We start from the raw sequence: 14736 nt of genomic DNA on the forward strand, positions 1-14736 counted from the left end.
CACCATAAAATACTGAAGAAAATAGCATATTAAAAACCAGACTAGGCCAAATGGAAAAAGAGGTCCAAAATGTCAATGAGGAGAAAATGCCTTAAAAAGTAGAATTGACCAAATGGAAAAGGAGATACAAAAGCTCACAGAAGAAAATATTTTTTTAAAATATAGTATTGAGCCAATGGAAAATATTGGCTTTGTGAGAAATCAAGAGACAATAGAAAAAAATCAAAAGAATAAAAAACTAGAAGAAAATGTTAAATATCTCAGTGGAAAAACAGCTGACCCGGAAAACAGATCCAGAAGAGAGAACATAAAAATTATTGAACTACCTGAAAGCCATGGTCCAAAAAAGAGCCTAGACATTATTTCTGAAGAAATTATCCAAGAAAACTGCCCTGATATCTTAGAAGCAGAGGGTAAAATAGAAATTGAAAGAATCCACTGATCATCTCCTAAAAGAGATTCCAAAATAAAAACTGCCAGGAATATTATAATCAAATTTCAGAGCTCCCAGGTCAAGGAGAAAATATTGCAAGCAGTCAGAAAAAAACAATTCAATTATTGTGGAGTCACAGGATAACACAAGGGTAAGCAGCTTCTACATTAAGGGATTGTAGGTCTTAGAATATGAAATTCCAGAAGGCAAAAGAACTTGAATTACAACTAAGAATCAATTAGCTAGAGAAACTGAAATACTCTTTCAGGAGAAAAGCTGAACATTCAATAAAATAGGGGACTTTCAAACTTTCCTGATGAAAAGACCAGCACTGAATACAAAATTTGATCTTCAAATACCATACTCAAGTGAAGCATAAAAAGGTAAACAGGAAAGGCAAATCATAAGGGACTTGATGTTGAACTGCTTTTATTTCTGTATATGAAGATGATACTGATAACTCATATGAACTTTCTCATTTATTGGGGCAGTTAGAAGAATCATATATGGACATGGTACAGGTGGAAGTTGAATATGAAGGGACATTATACTAAAAAGATCGAAATTCTCCCTGGGAGAAAAGGAAAGGGAGAGGTAGAATTGGGTTGTTATTTTATATAAAAGAGACAAGAAAAAGTCTTTGCAGTGGAGTGGAAGGTGGGGAGGCAAGGAGGGGTGAGTGAGCTTTACTCTCATTGAAATTGGCTCAGAGAAGGAATAAAAAACAATCTCAATTGGGTATAGAAATCTATCTTACCCTAGAGGAAAGGAAGAGGGGAAGGGGATGGGAGAAGGGAGTAGGAGAAGTAATAGAAGGGAGAGAAGACTGTGAGAGGGAGTAGTCAGGTGCAAAATATTTTAGAGGAGTGACAGGATAAAAGGAGATAGAGAATAGAATAAATGGGGGGGAATAGGATAGCAATAGCAACTGCGGGGGAAAAAAGTGAAACAAAATTTCTCTGATGAAGACCTCATTTCTCGAATATAGAGAACTGAGTGAAATTTGTAAAAAAAAGTCATTTCCCAACTGATAAATGATCAAAAGATATGAACAGTTTTCAGATGAGGTTATTATCAATGCTATCCATGGCCATATTTTTAAAAATGTCCTAACTCACTATTGATTGGAGAAAAGCAAATCAGAACAATTCTGAGGTATTATCTTATACCTATTGGATTGGCTACTAGGACAGAAAGAGAAAAATGACAAATATTGGAAGGGATGTAGGAAAAGTGAGACATCAATGCACTTTGGAAGAGTTGTGAAGACTCAATTATCCTATAGCGTTTCATCCCATGGAATTACACACAAGGGCTGTAAAAGTAAGCCTACCCCTTGACCTAGGACTAGGCCTATATTCCAGAAGAGATGAAAAACAGGAAGAAAAAGGACCTATATGTATTAGAGCACCTCTTTTCTGGTGGCAAAGCACTAGAAATTGAGGGGATGCCCATCAATTGGGAAATGGCTGAACAAATTGTGGTTTGTGATTATGATAGAATGCTATTCTGCTACAGGAAATGATGAGCAGGATGTTCTCAGTAAAACCCACACGAACAGATGCAATGGGAAATATACTATATGCAAAGTAACAGCAATATTGTAGGATGAGCAACTATGAATGACTTACCTTTTCTCAGCAATGCTGTGACCCAAGAGAATTCTAAGGACTTATGATAAAGAAAACTATCCATCCTCGAAGATGGATTTTGATGAATTGATATGTTTGAATACAGATTGAAGTATACTTTTTAAACTTTATTTTTCATGAGGTTTCTCTTTTTCTGGGGGATGGGGCTAGGCTTTATTTATACAATGGGACTTTTATGGTAATGTTTTGCATGACTATACATTTTTAACCATATAGAGTGGGTTTGGAAGAAGGGAGAGAATTAGAAACTCAAAAGTTTTTAAAATAACTGTCAAAACTTGTTTTTACATGTAACTGAGGAAAAATAAAGTATGTCCAAAAATATGGGGAAAAAGGGGGGGTCTTGAATGTCTAACAAAGGACTTAAAATTTTATAAGTTCTATGAGGCTGGCCTACACCTAGGTCCTGTGTTCTCAAAATTATAGTCACATATAAAAGTTAAATAGGGACTTCCTAAAATCTTCTTAAATCTGATCCACTCAGACAGATCCTTGATATTCAAAGCTCCATAGAAACAGATATAGTAAGTTCCTGACCTGAAAGAGGCCTAAGTGGCAAGAAAATGAGTATGACAGGGACAGAGGAGGGAACCAAAGTTCTCAGGGACAATCTGAGTAGAGAGAATGGACCGAGGGAAATGGGCAGTAAGGAGGATATCTGAGCTAGGCTGGGAAGAATTTTGGCAGACAAGATGAAGAAGGAAACATGTATGAGCCACTAAATATAACCAACTGAAAAAGGACCAGAGAAGACAGACATTTCTTTTGGTTGGAACACAATGAAAGTAGAGGATGCCAAATGAAGTTGAAGAGGTAGATTGAAGCCAGATTGCAGATTAGCAATTTTTCTTTTTGACCACTTGATTAATGTACAGTAAGCTACATAGGAGCTGGCTGATAAGTCTCTGAATCTATAAACACAATAGGAAGCCATCAAAGTGGATTCCTCTGGGGTACAGGCTTCAATGGGAGGTCCAAGAAGTCTGCCATTTGCCTAGAGTCACTGAAACTTTTTTAAAAAGGAGCTACCTGATTTGAGACCTGTATAATAGGAAGACTTTTCCATGACAGTTGCATAATGATGAATTGAAAAGCAGAGATGGGAAACTAATTAAGAAGTTATTACAGTATTTCTAACACAAAAGTCCTAGTTGAGGGCCTAATCCAGGGGTGTGATGATGAGAAATCAACTAGAGTAGGGGAAGGATAAGTGTAAAGGGACAGAGGTAAGACAATCACAAAGAATCAATAGGAATAACTGATTTGTTGGGGTGAAAGGGAAACAGAAGAAAACTAGATATCAAAATTTGCCTTTAGGGGTCCCTTTCCATAAGGATCATCTATAATTGCAGCATCTGCTTTTTAAGGCCATTCTGGGATATCAATATGGTGACAGTCTTGGGTCAAGTGATCATTTTCTTTTCCCTTTGGTCATGGTTTCCTGTTTCCCCCAACTTTCACTACCACAGCATCTATGTTTTGGAATTCACCCAACCTGTGGAGCTAATGGATGGAGTCAAGACCAAGTGAGAGTTAGCGAAGGTCAAAGCTCATTAGGTATATCCTTGGAACAATCTTAGGTGAACCTGAAACTTGGGTTTCTCATCTAGAAAATCAGAACTGGTGGGTTATGGACATAGATTTAGTGACCTCTAAGGTTCTTCCAGCTCATTTGGACCTTTCAGAGACCTTTATTTGTACATCATCCAGAGTAGCTTCCATCACCAACTCATTACATCCCATAACAATTATACAAACCATGGTCCCTAATATAATAGGCCATGGTAGAAAGAAAAGGACAATGCATTTGATTCTATCATCCTTATAAATTATGGATTATGTTCCTGCTGCGGATCACCCCTCTTTGAGTTACCTCTCATCTTGAAGAAACTTTACAAGGAGCTAAAATCTGCCTCTGCACAACTTGCAGCCATTGTTTCTAGTTATGCTCTCAGATTCACAAATCTCATCATCCCTCTCCTATCCTAACCCTAACCTATTTCTTCAATCTTCATGTGATCTAAGTCTCCAACCCTTCCCTTTCCCCATTTTTGAAAAGAGAGTAGTACTATCCCCTCCTTTTGCCATCCAATGCACTCTTACATTGCATTGGTTATTGGGAAGCTATGTCACTTCTGAGTGGTCCACTAAAACCTCCAGATCTATTTTTGGGGGCCAGGGGAGGTATCAGATTGTTGGGTTATTTATTTCCAAATCACTCTATTTAAACCCTACATCTTTTACAAAAAACAATGTTACACCTCCTGGCCCACCCCTTCCCTATACTAGTGCAGTTTATTTTTTTTAACCCAAGAGTTGAAAGAACTTTTACACTTACCCCAAGTTAATCTCAACAGATATAGTCCAGAATTCTAACTTGTCTCAATCTATTTTGGAATTATTAGATACCACCCCACAGCTTTGTCACCTGTAGATTTTATGATCAACATGCCTATGGACTTTAATTAGAGTGAGATCTGTGGGATGGATTCTTCCTTATTAGGGGAAAATCCCCATCAGTTCATTATATCCTATGGTACCTAATGTAATAGAGCACTGTAGAAGGAAAAGGGCAAGGCAGCTAATTCTAGAAGTGGATTTGAGGATGAAAGTGGCCTTCAAAGTCCTAGCTAGTCCAATCTTTTCACTTTTTAGTAGTGGAAACTAATCCAGATAAGGTCTCTCCTCTCTGCCATTTACTAGTTGTGTGGCCTTAGACAAGTCATTTAACATCTCTAATTCTTTTTCCACATCTATATAAAGAGGGGAGAGGGATTGAACTAGATGACTGACCTCTGAGGTAATCTACAATCCTATAAAAAACAGATTTCCCTCCAGAATAGATGGCTTTTGAATAGCCCAATGGGGTGTTGAGTCTAGAGGAAACTTCAGCTCCTTTGTTTCTTCTGGTTACCCAGACCCCTTTTCTTTAGAGTAAGGCAGTTTAATCTCCCCCTTGAAACCACTCCTTACAATTAATGCTTCATGCTATCAATTATTAGCTAATTTCTTAAATCCAGAGCTCCTGACCCTTAACAATTGAAAGGGCTTTTATTGGAGTGGTAGAAGACTGCATTGATGGGGGAAGGTAGAGAAGCATTTTCAGCTTTGCTGCCCTTATGTGTTTCAATATAGTTGGAAAAGGACTTGTTTTAGAAATTGGGTTCAAATACCAGTTCTGCTACCAATTGCCCACATGCAGATTGCCCTTCCCTCTGGCCTTCAGTTTCCTCCTTTGTAAACTGAGGCAATAAGACCTGGGGCCCTTCCAACAAAAAACAATCCCCTATAATTGCACAAGTGATTGACAACACATCAACTGAGTAGGGGACACAGAGGCACAGCATCATCTTGGTACCTGCAGACTATCAAAGGGACATAAGATGTTCAAGAATCTGGGTGGCTACCTATGGAAGATTTATGGAAAGATTTCATCCAAACACGGGCCAGGATAAGACAGCATAGAGGGCATGACTTGTCCCCATGGAAGAAGCCCCCCATGTTGGTGAAACCATGGATCCATCAAAACACTTAAGTTGTGGGGAGTTGAGAAAGTCTCAGGCTAGATTGGCATGACAAAATTGGTCATTTTATATTGAAATTCAGGAGAATATTTGTCAAGAAACCATACACACATGCTATCAAGGAATTCAAGGTTGCTGCTCTCAAGACAAAAGCCCCAACCAGAAAGTAGAGACCACCATGGGAACTTGTCAAAGAAATGCTTTATTGATTGACAGCACTAATGAAAAGGGAGCCTAGCAATATCCAAGCTCCACCAACTATTTGGTTTCCTGAGCTACCTGGTTGGTGAAAGCTGCCCTTGAAACCTGATGAGATCCCTTCAAAATGACCAAAGTCCCTGCCAAGTCATGTGTCACCTGTTGATCCAACTCACCAGGACCCTCAAGCTACAAGCCTTTAAAGCTTTGCAAGGTGCCTACACTTTGCTGGCCTCTGGCTTTCACAAAAGGTACAGATGCACTTACTAGGGCCCAGTCCAGAGTGGCATGGTGGACAATGCCACACTTGAGACAGGAAGACCCAAACTCAAATACAGCTTCAGAAATAGCTATACATGCCCCTGCTTTAGTTTTCCCATCTATAAAATGGAAATGACAACCACACCTTCCTCACAGATGAGAATTCAAATCATTTGCAAAGCTTCAAGCCCTAGTTTCTAAAAATTTCATCAACACCTTATTAGGAATCTGTTGGACTCCATTTCCTTATAAAATGGGAATTGTAAGTGAAGAGCTGAAAGCCCTCTCATCCAGCCCCACCATCTTACAAGTTGACCACCACCAGTGTCAAAAGCATGGAGAGGTGACCCACTGTCCTACTTAGAATTAAGCAGGAAAGGGAAGCATCCTGCTACATGAAAAAGGAGCAGGGACTTTGCAGTCTGAGAGCCTGACTTTGAATCTCACCTCTGCCCCTTACCACCCTGTGTCCCTCTGGGGAAGCTACTTTCCCTCTCTAGTCCCCAGTTATTTATCTGTAAAAGGATGGAGTGGTCACCAAAGGTCCTTCTGACTAAATCTAAGATCCTATGCAAAAACTGTAACCTGTACAAAGCCTTCCCAATGGGGGAATCCCACTAGACACCACCTTTCTGAAATGGCCCCTTAGTCCATTCTGTGCTTTGTCTTTGGTGGATTCTAGGAAGGAATCAAATCCCTGAGCTATTCAACAAGGTCATTTTAAGGTGGACAAAGGGCCAATGGGGGAGTGACTGTTGGAATTGGGTACCCATCTGTGGTTTTCCAAGTTATCTAGTCCCTGACTTGGCTGTGGCACTGATTCAGTAAGGTTGGCCTGATTTATTAGGGGGCTGTACAGATAGGAGGAAAAGTCAGAGGAGCTGAGTGAAGCCCAAGCATAACAGACTCCTTCCCAGTGTCAGCTACCTACCGAAGGAATACCCATCATGCTGGTGAAACTGGACACAGAGAGAGGGAATCATTCCTGTTTGTTGGAATGCTGTCTCTCCCTCCTCTTCCCTGAATATACCCTGAGAAAACTGAAAGGAGAGGTATGGAAGTTTAAAACTTTGTCAAAAGTGTCAAAAACTTTGTTACAAGAGGCCCAGAACCATGTCTCCACCCCATCCTTGCTGGATGCAGGCAGACAAGATACTTGACATTCAAGGCTGAAAAACTTTGGTAGAAAATAAATTAATAATTTAACATGCTGTAACCCACAGGTTCCCCAGAGGGTGAGTGGGAAAGGGTAGAAGTGTCTGGCTCCATCCACCCCAAGCCCAGGTTCTCAAGCTCAAGGAAGTTACTCAGACCAAATGGACGGCTAAGCACCCAAAGATATAATGGACAACATGTATACAGATAAGAATAGTCTCTCTTCATTCACTGCCAGAGAAGCGCCTCTCTCAGACGGACACGTGGGCCTGGACAGAGACATCAGCGCCACTCTGTGGGCTTGGAGATGTTCATTGCACAGCCTCCCAGGCTGGAAAAACAAAGTTTTCAAGAATGAGCAGCTCCAGGCCAGCTGGCCGGAGGCTATTGGTAGAAGCTTTCAATCTCCTCTTGGTACATTTTGGCCACTACTGGCCTCTTCAGTTTCGTGGTGGGACCTGTGAGGGTGGGAAAAAATCAGACCATGACTTTCCCCCCTCCAAGATGAGGGAGAAGTTGCTGCTGGGAAAAGAGGGGTCAAGGTCAATAGTGGAGGGCAAGCCAGACTTGGGGACCAGAAGGGATGCCTCAGCTCAAGGTCTTATAACCTCCTGGCCAGAGAACAGGGCTCTGAGTCAGGAGACCCCCAAAGCCAAACTCGGTTTTGGCACTCTCTGGGGATGTGAGCGGAGTGAGGCAATGTCACTTCATTTTCTCCAAGCCCCAGTTTTACAATCTACAAAATGGGGACATAATAAGCCTCTCCCTGCTTTCCCTGGGGTGTTGTGGAGAAGGTGTTTGTTGATTCTTGAGGTGACTTTAAAGAAAGACTTAGTGACAATGACTACAGAAATAAGAGAAGCATAGAGGAGACTTAGGGATTTGGTGAATGGTCCCCTTTCCTAAGGCAAAAGTAGGAGATGGTGGGTGGAAAGGCAGATCAACTGGATTAGCTGTGGAAAAGGAATCTTTCATTCACTTATTATATAGTGGAAAGGTGCCCCTTCACTTAACTCCAATTCACTTGCAAGGCATCACCTCCCTGATTTCATGGTATTCTTCGACAACAACCAGCAGAAAGGGAAATGAATGACTCTAGGGTGGGCATTTTTAACCTGAAGTCTGGGAACTTTTAAAAAATAATCTTTAATTTTTAATATTTTAAAATATTCTACACAATGTATATAATTTATATAATTGGATCTTTGTAATTCTATGCATTTTATCTCATACATATGCAAATGGAATTCTCAAAGGCATCTGGACCACAAAAATGATGAACTCTACAGACAGAGGAGACCTGGGTTTAAATCCTGCCTCTGACGTCATTATCTCCCTTCACTTCCTCAGGCTTCCAAGCTATAAAATATGGACTCTTAAGATCCCTTGTAAATTTAGAGCCCTGAATCCATGCATTTTGTGTTGGTAGGAGTGAATGTCTTTTCCTATTTCCCTACATTCTTAATACTCCAACCAAAGTCACACTGGGATCACAGGCCCTAAGGCAGATACCAACCAAGCTACAGGGAAAGGAGAATGAAAGAAGGTAATGTCCAGCTCAGGGTCTGTTCAGACTACTTGGGCATAATGAAGGGAAAATTTTCAGAATCTGAATCATTCCCAGAAACCCAACTCCCTCTTCCCTTGCCCCTGCCCTGCCCACCCATTTCCAGCATGCAGCCTCTGCTTACCTAGTTCTCCACCAATAATGGAGAAGTCCTTTCCTAATATCATCCATTTCTGGATCTTCTGGGCATTGGAGGTGGCCTCCCTGTTGACTGCATCAATGCCTTTCTGAATGGCTTCATAAATGAGAGGGTCTTTGCCATTTACAATATCTGAAACTCTTTTCGAATTGCTCCCTAAATTCCGACAAAAATCCATGGCTTCGGGTGAAAGGGCATCTTCGGGTTCCCCAGTGTCTAAATTGACCTGGCACTGTTGAAGAAGGAGACACCAATGGCAACCTCCCCCATGCTCCCAAAGTTACCCTCAAATAAGTAAAGAAGTCAGTTTTGGGGGCCAGAGATTGGGGAATTTCCCTCTTAGTTTCTAAAGCCCCAGCCCAAAAGCCTTGTTTATCCCCTACACCCAGAGACAAGGTTACCTTAAGGGTTAAAAGCATGCTGAGGAATTTGGCCTTGTCACCCACTAACATGGCAAAACTGATAATTGGAATCTTCTCCTTGACCAAGTCTTCAATGGGGACAGGAGGTACATTCTCTCCCCCAGCAGTGATGATGAGCTCTAGAACAAAGCAATGGGTCAATGGGTTTTCTTCTAAGGTCAATAAGCCCAGGATAAAATGAAAAGGCAACAAAGAAAATCTGCTACAGAGAAATGAATCTGGATGAAAGTCAAGAACCATGATGTTCACCATTAACAGCAGCTAAAATTTATATAGAACTCTGCTAAGCTCTATACAAATATTCTCTTACTGATTCTTACATTCCTGGAAGGTAGGTGCTATTATTTGCCATTATTAGCCCTATTATTTAGATGAAGAAATTGAGGGAAACAGAAATTAAATAAGGGTTACACAGCCATGGAGATCAGGAGCAGCTCAGTGGGCCCAGAGTCCGGAATACCTGAATTTAAATATGACCTCAAAGTCATTTATTAGTTATGGGACCCTGGGTTAATCCCCTAATTTCTGTCTCAATTTTCCCACCTTTAAAATGGGGGCAATCATATCACCTACTTCCCAGGTTTTTATAGGGATCAAATGAACTATCTGTTAAGTGCTTAGCAGAGAGACTGCATAGTAGGAGCATAAATTTACTTCCTCTCTTTCTTCCTTTTTCCTTCTTTTCTCCCTTTCATTCTTCCTTCCTCTTGTTCTCTAAGGGAAGCTAGGTGGCACAGTGGATAGAGCACCATCCCTGGAGTCAGGAGGACAGGAGTTTGAATCTGACCTCAGACATTTGACTCTTACTTAGCTGTATGACCTTGGGCAAGTCCCTAAATTCTGACTGCTTCACATCCAGGGCCATCTCCAGTCATCCTGATTTGTATCTAGCCATTGGATCCAGATGGCTCCAGAGAAGAAAGTGAGGCTGGTGAATTAGCACAGCCCCCTCCCATTCTAATCCAATTCATGTGTTTGTCATGACATCACTTCCCTGATGTTATGGTTTTTCTTTGACAATGAAGGACAGGGGCAGCTAGGTGGCACAGGTAATAGAGCACCTGCCCTGGAGTCAGGAGATAAGAGTTCAAATCCAGTCTCAAACACTAATTACCTAGCTGTGTGACCTTGGGCAAGTCACTTAACCCCACTGCCTTGTCAAAAAAAAACCAAAAAAAGAAAATGAAGGATGGGGGCAACTAGGTGGCACAGTGAATAGAGCACCAGCCCTGGAGTCAGGAGGACCTCAGTACAGCTGTGTAACCTTCAGCAAGTCACTTAACCCCATTGCCATAAATTTTTTTTAAAAAATTTTAAAAAAAGAAAGTGAAGGACAAGCATTTCCTCTGTTCTCTCTCTTTCCTCCTTTCCCCTCTCTATCTTCCCTTTCTTCCCTTGGAGTACCTTTGATTCTGCCTGTAATATAAAGGAAGCCATCCTCGTCCAACTTCCCAAGGTCTCCTGAGTGGAGCCATCCCGATTCATCAATTGCCTCCCTAGTCTTGTCTTCCATGTCCAGGTAGCCCATGAAGACATGGCGACCCCAGAAGCAGACCTCTCCAACTCCGTCACCGTCCTTCTGGTATATCAGATTCTTACAACCAGGTATTACCTTTCCACAACTGGAAGGAAAGAGAAGAACATTTAAAATAAATCCCCTTCAGTTAAATCACTAACCCAAGCCTGTAGAAAGCAAGGCAGGTGAGGCTCTGAGTTTGAATCTGATCCAACCCGTGACCTTAGGCAAGTTGACCTCTTCTATACAATGGGAACAAAAATATTTGTGCTTTCTCAAAAAATGTCAATACAGTAAATAAGTAGAGTCAATAAATAGAAAAACTTAAGAAAACTAAGTTATTCTTCCCAGCTGCTCTAATTGCAATGGTATTAAGATTACAAAGAGCTTTCTACATAATAATCTGTTGAAGTAGGTAATGCATAGATTAATACCCACTTTACAGTAGGGAAAACTGAGGCTCCAAGGTTACAGAACTTGCAGAGAAAGAATCCATGCTCAGATTCAGATACAGGGCTTGCCTGGTCCCAAGTTCAGGGTTCTTTCTTCCCAGTGCCTATTATGAGCCTTCTCAGGAAGGGAGAGCCCTCTCATCTCAGACCCTTTGCTCTCTCCCCTCCTCCAGGTTATCCAGGCAGTTCTGCTCAAGGCACTGAGGGGGCAGGTACAGAAGTGAAAAGTCAGCAGTGTGACAGCCAAAGAAAGACAGAGAAGTTCTGTGAGTCAGAGAAGGAATACTCAAGGAAGGGGAATTGCTTGTTAGAGGCAAGAGAAGGTGAAAAAGGATGCTCTACTAGATGACATGAAAAATAGGTGAAACTCAAAAAAAGAGTTGGCCCAGAAGGTCTCCCCATAGTAAAATGAGATTCAAAATCTAAGAAGATGTAATTGGATGGAAAGAAACATCAAGTCCTACCCTTGGGTCCATATAACCAAGCATCTAAGTACAGGATGAGGAAGCTTCAACCAGAAAACATTTCCTGGAGGAAAAACTCTTGAAATTTGGGTGACCTTATTGACACCAGAGTCAAAAGACTAATGACCTTTACAAATGAAAATAGATCAAAAGTGAACAGAAATAGATCAATTTCTACACATACAAGAATATTACGGAGGAAAATCACTTTGGAAAATGTTAAAACTCTGAGCAACCCAATGATAAAATAAGAACTCAAAAGAATGAAAATGTACAAGTTCTTGCCTCCTGACAAGAGGTGATTTTAAAATGAAGAAAGAGAAAGAGATGTGCATTTTTGGATATGATTGATATAGGAATTTGTTTTGCTGGATCATACTGTAATGTATAGATATATTTTTTAAAATCTGCTTAATTGGGGCAGCTAGGTGGTGCAATGGATAGAGCATCAGCCCTGGAGTCAGGAGAACCTGAATTCAAATCCAATCTCATACACTTAATAATTACCTAACTGTGTGACCTTGGGCAAATTATTTAACCCCATTGCCTTGCAAAAACTTTAAAAAAATATGCTTAATTGAGAGAAGGTAGGAATAGGTTATTTTTTTATTGTGATTTGAAAAATAAAAATAATAAACTATGAAAATAAATAGGAAAAAAGTCACAATATTTTTTTTCAAAAGAACTAAAGGGATCTTAGGTTAAAATATGAGAGGGCTCCATTATCCTTTTCCCAGGTCAGACCCCTCCTGAAAACCCAGGTCCAATTCTGGTTGATGCATTTTAAGGAATCTTTATCTCTCTAGAGAGATGAAGGCCTGGGGAAATATTGAAAGGACTGGAAAAAGAGATGAGATTCGGTACAACTAGAAATAAGGAGAATTTAAGAGATACACAGATTTAGGGAAGAAAAAACTTCTATTATTGCCTTAAAGAGTATATTGCCCCTGCCTCTAGAGGTCTTTAAGTAGAGGCTGAATGTCTTTGTAAAGTGGGCTACAAGAGGGATTCCTGCTCAGGTTTGGGTTGGACTAGATGCCAGTTATGATGCAACAAGATAGTTCCACAATGCGAAGAGCACTAAGTCTGAAGACCAGAGTTCAAAACTAGCTCACACACTCACAAGCCAGGTGACCCTGGGCAAGTCACTTAGTCATCCTTACACTCAGTTTCCTCATCAATGAAATGCATTTAAGGTCACTAGATTGCCCGGAGGGTCAAATGAGAAAACACAAAGTGCTGTGCAAGAATTAGTGCTGTATGCATCCCAGTTGTTCTTCTGTTTCTCTCTGTACCTTCCTTATCCCTAGTCCCAACACGACTTGACTGGGAGCTGTTAAACAATGAGACCCAGGAGTCTTCTTCCTCTCCTGGGACCAACCTTAGCATTCAATGGTGGTTGTAATTGATGACAAACAGAAGGAAAGCAGAAGAGACTGCAGAGCGAGAAGAGGAATATGAATTTATTTTAAGTTTGTTTTCAAAGAAAGGCACTGCCTAGGTCCTAGTCCCAGCTCTGCCATAAAATACATATGATCTTGGACCTCCCACCTCCTGGGTCTCAGTTTCTCTTTAAAAAAAGTGAGAAGAGAAAAAGATTAAATACCTCTAAGATCCTCCTTGCTCCAATACCTTCTGTGTTCTAAGATACCCTTGGTTCTGCCATTCTGTGTTCCAAAGACCTTCCCCAACCCTGATATTCTGGACTCTGAAGCTGCTCCCAACCCTGACATCCTATGTTCCAGGACCCTTCCAGTTCTTCCATCCTCTGTTCCAAGGACCCTTCAATAATAGTAACAAACTACTGAGACTTCTTTACACTCAGGTTTGCTTTATCTACGCTTTCTCCTGCAAAGTGCTCCAGTTACACCATGAAGCTGGGAAAAGAAGGGCAGAAAGCCTGAAGGAGAACAACAAGAGAATATGGCCCCCACCATCCACACTTCCTGTGGTGTCTTACTACCATCTGCCTGTACTTTTTCCTTCTCAATCTACATCACACAGATTTGAAAGCCTAACGCAGAAACACATCGGGGTGAGGAGGGTCTTCTGTGCCCAAGGGTAATGGGCCATGTGCTAAAGAGTCTAAGGAGGCTGCTGGCCGGCACAGCAGACAAAGCCCTGGCCCTGGAGTCAGGAGGACCCAAGTGCAATTCTGATTTTAGACACTCACTGGCTGGGTGACTCTGGGCAAGTCACTTACCCCCCATTGCCTCCCTGCAAAAAATCAATAAAAACAAAGAAACTGAGGGATAGCTAGGTGGTTCAGTGGATAGAGCACTTGCCCCAGAGTCAGGAAAACCTGAGTTCAAATCCGGCCTCAGACACTTAATAATTAGCTAGCTGTGTGGCCTTGGGTAAGTCACTTAACCTCATTGCCTTGCAAAATAACTTGAAAAAAAAACAAAGAGGCTGAGATTGACAAGCCAAGGGCTCCTCTTCCCTCTGACTCTACTCTTGCTAACACTAGCAACACTAACACTCCCCCTTCTCCCATCCCTCACCCTGGAGGGTATTTCCTGGATTGTTCCTTCACCTGGGCTCTCAGGGGACCCCACCCGAATACCTCATCAACCTGAAGCAGTCTCGGTGGGTGATGGTGTGGGGTCCTGTGCTCTCACTCATCCCATACAGCTCACATACAGGAATGTCCAAGCTCAGGAAAAATTCCAGGGTGTCCTTGGTGATGGGGGCAGCCCCGCTGAAGAACTGGGAACAACGGTCGAAGCCCAGGGCATCTCGCACTTTGGAATACATCAACCACTTTGCCAGATGGTAGCTCAGAGAAAGATCAGTGTCCCTTAAAAAGAAATCCAAAGCAGGGCCACATCAGGGGAAGCCCAGACTACCCAACCCCTGCTTCCACCCTCTGCCCCCACAGCGAGGCACTCTCCCCAGAATCAGTTGGGAGCCAAGCCCAATTTTCCCCATTTTACGTTTAACAGAACTGGGA

At 41.7% G+C, this 14736-nt stretch overlaps 1 protein-coding gene across 6 annotated transcripts in view; it reads right to left on the minus strand.

The window, feature by feature from the left end:
- Positions 1-5793: 5793 nt before the first annotated feature.
- LOC141500545 (long-chain-fatty-acid--CoA ligase ACSBG2-like) overlaps positions 5794-14736 on the minus strand; it is a 60814-nt gene continuing 51871 nt past the window's right edge. For all 6 annotated transcript variants that reach the window (XM_074203769.1, XM_074203770.1, XM_074203771.1 and 3 more), the window contains 5 exons: positions 14350-14583; positions 10756-10973; positions 9331-9470; positions 8915-9161; positions 5794-7681 (listed from right to left, as the gene is read on the minus strand). In XM_074203769.1, coding sequence (XP_074059870.1) covers positions 7608-7681; positions 8915-9161; positions 9331-9470; positions 10756-10973; positions 14350-14583 — 913 coding nt within the window. In that variant the 3' untranslated portion in view covers positions 5794-7607. The remainder of the gene's footprint in view (positions 7682-8914; positions 9162-9330; positions 9471-10755; positions 10974-14349; positions 14584-14736) is intronic.

This window comes from Macrotis lagotis, chromosome X (genome assembly GCF_037893015.1).
Source record: "Macrotis lagotis isolate mMagLag1 chromosome X, bilby.v1.9.chrom.fasta, whole genome shotgun sequence".
Lineage (NCBI taxonomy): Eukaryota > Metazoa > Chordata > Mammalia > Peramelemorphia > Peramelidae > Macrotis > Macrotis lagotis.